The 4028-nt window shown below is 44.0% G+C and overlaps 1 protein-coding gene across 2 annotated transcripts; it reads left to right on the top strand.

Moving 5' to 3' along the window:
* The first annotated feature begins 1289 nt into the window (after positions 1-1289).
* Positions 1290-3092, top strand: LOC134082174 (transmembrane protein 100-like). Of its 2 annotated transcripts, none has more exons than XM_062537820.1 (2): positions 1290-1424; positions 1726-3092. In XM_062537820.1, exon 2 carries the CDS (start codon positions 1998-2000, stop codon positions 2469-2471), a length of 474 nt encoding a protein of 157 aa, XP_062393804.1. In that variant the 5' UTR covers positions 1290-1424; positions 1726-1997; the 3' UTR covers positions 2472-3092. The 2 variants fall into 2 exon arrangements, with proteins under 2 accessions (XP_062393804.1, XP_062393803.1); XM_062537819.1 differs by having other exon boundaries at positions 1671-3092.
* The last annotated feature ends 936 nt before the right edge of the window (positions 3093-4028 follow it).

The following is a 4028-nucleotide window of genomic DNA, read 5'->3' as shown; positions in this document are numbered from 1 at the left end:
CCAAGAAATTTAGTGTAAAAATGCTGGATTGCATGTTTTGCATGCAAATACCTGTAAAACTGAAACATAAAAGTCTATGCAGTTTTTGTAATGTGAACAGTAGCCAGTATTTTGAAACGTAGTGTACTCTGATTGACTGCATGTATCTTGTGAAGTGAAAACAAGTTTCATTCTTTGACAAAATAACTTCATTTTGAGTCAGGTTTCCAGTGTTTTGGTAAAGTTAGTGTGTGCAGAGAAATGACGAGTTAGTGTATATGTAACAAAATGTCGTGTAAGAACATGGGATGTGCTTTTGAGAGGAAAATGATCCATTTGGCCAATTGTGTTTTGTAGGTGAGAGTCTGTGTTTAGAGTTTTGAAAATGTGTCAAATGAATGGACAAACGCTTGTTAGCAATTGAAAAAAACTGTATTATTATTTTGGCAAATATTGAAAATGGGTCCCACAGACCCAAACACCTACATGGATTAAAGTAGTGCTAAATCTGTATTGACTGCTCCACTGTTTGTGTGTCAACCCAATCTGGACATGGATTAGTGACTGTGTAAGATCAAACAAGGAAGGGAAACAAGCTGGTTGTAACAAAACACTTTATAGCACATAAGACATTTCTGAAAAATAATACCTAGAGCATTTACTGTATTGTGTAAACTGATTGACACATTTCTTGATGATTTTTACCCACATTTCAGACACAACACTGGTGCATTATTTCCATTAGGAATATCCATTGGGATATATAGTCAGTGTGTTTAAACAATTCACATTCCTCTAACATTTCCAATATTCTGCCAAAGTGGAAAATGGATATTATGGTGTGAAAGCCTAAAATACTGTGGATATTTACTGTGTAAAACACTGAGCTGTAACTTTTTCCTTCCTTGAGAAACCTCTCAAAATGGTGCAGATAGAGGCATTGATTTAATTGTAAAAAAGTGCAGGCAAAGGAGGAAGCCAAAGGGAAAAAAGGGGGGAAAAACAAAGGAGAACAGCTCTCTGCACACAACAATACCCACGTCAGAAAGCGCCCAAATCTTCCTCGGCTAAGGGAGAAGCCCAGGCGGAGGAGGAAGGGAGTGGGGTCTGGATAAATAAGAGGTAATGGGCCGTAATGACGTTTAATGACAGACATGGCTTTCCTTTAGCATACAAAGGGTGATGGAAACCAACAAATGATAACAACAATAACACTAACAACAACGCCCACCATGTTGGTAGGCCTCGGGTTGTGACGCACTAGATAAATGCGCACCCCTCCAGGGGCCTGGTTCACTCACTGTATGCGCTCTCCTCTGTGGAGGAGGACGACCTGCGCTAAACGGCCACCTTAAAGAGGACTCTCTGTGGAACATTAAGGCGGCTATTACATCTGCATAACTTCATGTGAGGGTGTGGATACAGAGGAGGTGCAAGGCCTCAGGGTAAGCATAACTGTATTTTATATATACTGTATATATATACTCTAAATAGAAATATAATATTTTTAGACTTGACCATCTGACATAGCCAAATGCTGTTTTTTTTGCATGTTTAATGGATGTGTAATGAATGATAGAGCCATTTACAGTTGTGACATGTCTTTTTGTAATTAAAGTGGTTTAGTCGCTATCAGACCATCTGAAATCCATTGAGTCTCCTACATTTGTTCATCCATTTTCTGTTGGCAGACTTCAGTACTAGCTTGAGTGTTCAGCCTCCAATGCTAGCTCTGTGTTCCACCAGAGACATCTGCTGGGAAGCGGAAGGGGCAGAGATAATCAAGACACACAAGAGGAAACACAAAGCAAACTTGAGGGAGCTTTTCCAGCGGCCTGTCTGAGTCTGACACAGAGCAGGTGGGGAAAGAGCTTGGATGTGTGCCAGAGAGGAAAACAGCTGGGGAATGTCCCCAAGCTAGCATCGGTGGGATTCCTCACTGCCTTCACCTCTCCTCTCGCAGGGGAAACCTTCCACGTCAAAAATCACACTTCACCTCAGCAAAACCAAACACCTAAATGTCACAGGTGTCTTTGTGTCCGTCTTTGGGTGTGGAGAATAACAGCACGATGGCCACACCTGACGGGTCCGAAATGGTCGCTCCCTTCCCTGCCGTGACCTACGACTCTAAATCGGAGACCGTCACCCTGCCCGGCGGCATCGTCTCAGTGGCCGGCATCACCGTGGTGACGGGCGGCGCCGAGCTGACCTGCGGGTCCTGCACGCTGGCCATCGCCATCTGGGGCACCCTGATCGGCGTCAGCGTGGTGGCGGTGGGCCTGTGGGACCACTCGCAGCACGCCAGGACCAGCGCCTCCCTCCTGCTGACCCTGGGCCTGGTGGTGCTGTCGGTCAGCTTCGCCATGGTGGCCAGCGTGGTGGGCGTCCGCCTGTGGAGCTGCAAGACGGGTCGCGCGGAGGAGCGGGACGAAGGGAAGGTGGTGCTGGTGGGCGAGAGAGGGAGGAGTGTTATCAAAACAGTGACCGTGTAAAGCTTGCACGCTTTTGGCACCAGACGGAGAGAGCGTGAATAAACATTTGCGCGCCTGCAAAGCTCATTCTGTTCACTGTCGAACAATGCACCCAAAATATTGACTCTGATTTTTATCTAAACATTCGAACAAACGATTTTCCTCCATTTGAATGGATGAACTTCAGCTTTGTGTGTGCAGTTATGTTGCCACCCATCAATCCTGGTCCTGTAAATGTGGCATGCTTATGGGGTACAGTCCACTAAATCATGCGCCTGTCTCGGGCCTGTCTCATCCTCTGAGGGGCTGTGTGAGGTTCTGGTGTGACTGGACCACACTCTTAATCCATCTGCTGGATCACAGAAGAATGTGACAGGAAGTCCAGACAGCTTCCTGTTAAGGGATGTGCCCACTAGAGAAAACAAGACTTGCTTTCCTATGTAATCAGTAAAAACAGCACACTAGAAGAAGGTCTGATATTCTAACAACTCTCTTTATTATCTAAATGATGTCAACATTAACAATAATATGTTACACTTGTCCAATCCCAATTTTCCCAATATCCCAATCCAATTTAAAAGCTTTAACACAAGAAATTGCATTTATTTTCCTGTATGTTTCTCAATAAAACACTACTCTCTAGAGGCTGTGTCTAGCACAAATCCATTTGTGTCAGAAATTATGCTGCTTTAACTCTCAGCCTCTGATCCTTCACAACAGGAAAATCATTTCAGAGGAGACAAGTATCAAAAATTGATGTGGATTGTAGAATGTTTAAATAAATGCCTCCACAGCAAGGCCATGCCTACTAGGGCTTGTGATAAGTCCTTTCCCATTATTTGTTGTCATCCAACTGGCGTTCAGGCAGTAAGCGCGGGGCAGGCGTGGAGACAAAGCTTTGCTCCCTCTACAGTGTCCCTGCAGGACTGCATAGACACATGCGCTTCACTCTCATCTGATCAAATGGGGTGCGTCCTGGGGATAGGCACACCCCACATACTCCCAGAGAGAGTGAGGGAATGTGATAAGGATCTGATCCTAAAAGATGGTCAAGTAAATAAACATAGAGAAATTGACATTGAAGTGCAGACATTTCTGTCATGGAGCACGCATGAGAGATACACAGAGAACAGAAGCTCATGTGTAGAGGCATGCTATATCTGTCTGAATGGGATTTAAAGCAACACTGTAGAGTTTTTTTTAACCTTACAATAATGTTTCCAAAATTATTTCAGTGGTTCATCAACTCGTAAGAGGGTGAACCACGCTTCTGCATTCTCTTCGCGGCTCTCTATCGGCTATAACCAAACTATGTAACTTTACCAGATCGGGTAGTGGATCTGTATTTCGATTGAAGACATAACAAATTTGACTTGCTTTGATGTCGCAATACATTACTTTCATAACATCATGCAATATACTCTACCTTGTCTGTGGACATCGCTATTTCCTGGATAAACAAGTAACGTGTGCACGACAGAGGACAAGTGTTTTAGTGTTGCTTTAAGAAAATATTGCATCTGTTTTTAATTGTCATGGACAACTCCCACTAGCCATGAAGAGTGCTGACTCTCTTGT

This window comes from Sardina pilchardus, chromosome 6 (assembly GCF_963854185.1).
Source record: "Sardina pilchardus chromosome 6, fSarPil1.1, whole genome shotgun sequence".
In the NCBI taxonomy this organism is placed as follows: Eukaryota; Metazoa; Chordata; class Actinopteri; order Clupeiformes; family Clupeidae; genus Sardina; species Sardina pilchardus.
The sequence above is the reverse complement of the archived record's forward strand: the minus strand, read 5'-3'. Positions and strand labels throughout refer to the sequence as shown.

Bases quoted from the DNA above. Each gene is read 5' to 3' on its own strand.
- LOC134082174 (XM_062537820.1), top strand. From the start codon at position 1,998: ATGTCACAGGTGTCTTTGTGTCCGTCTTTGGGTGTGGAGAATAACAGC.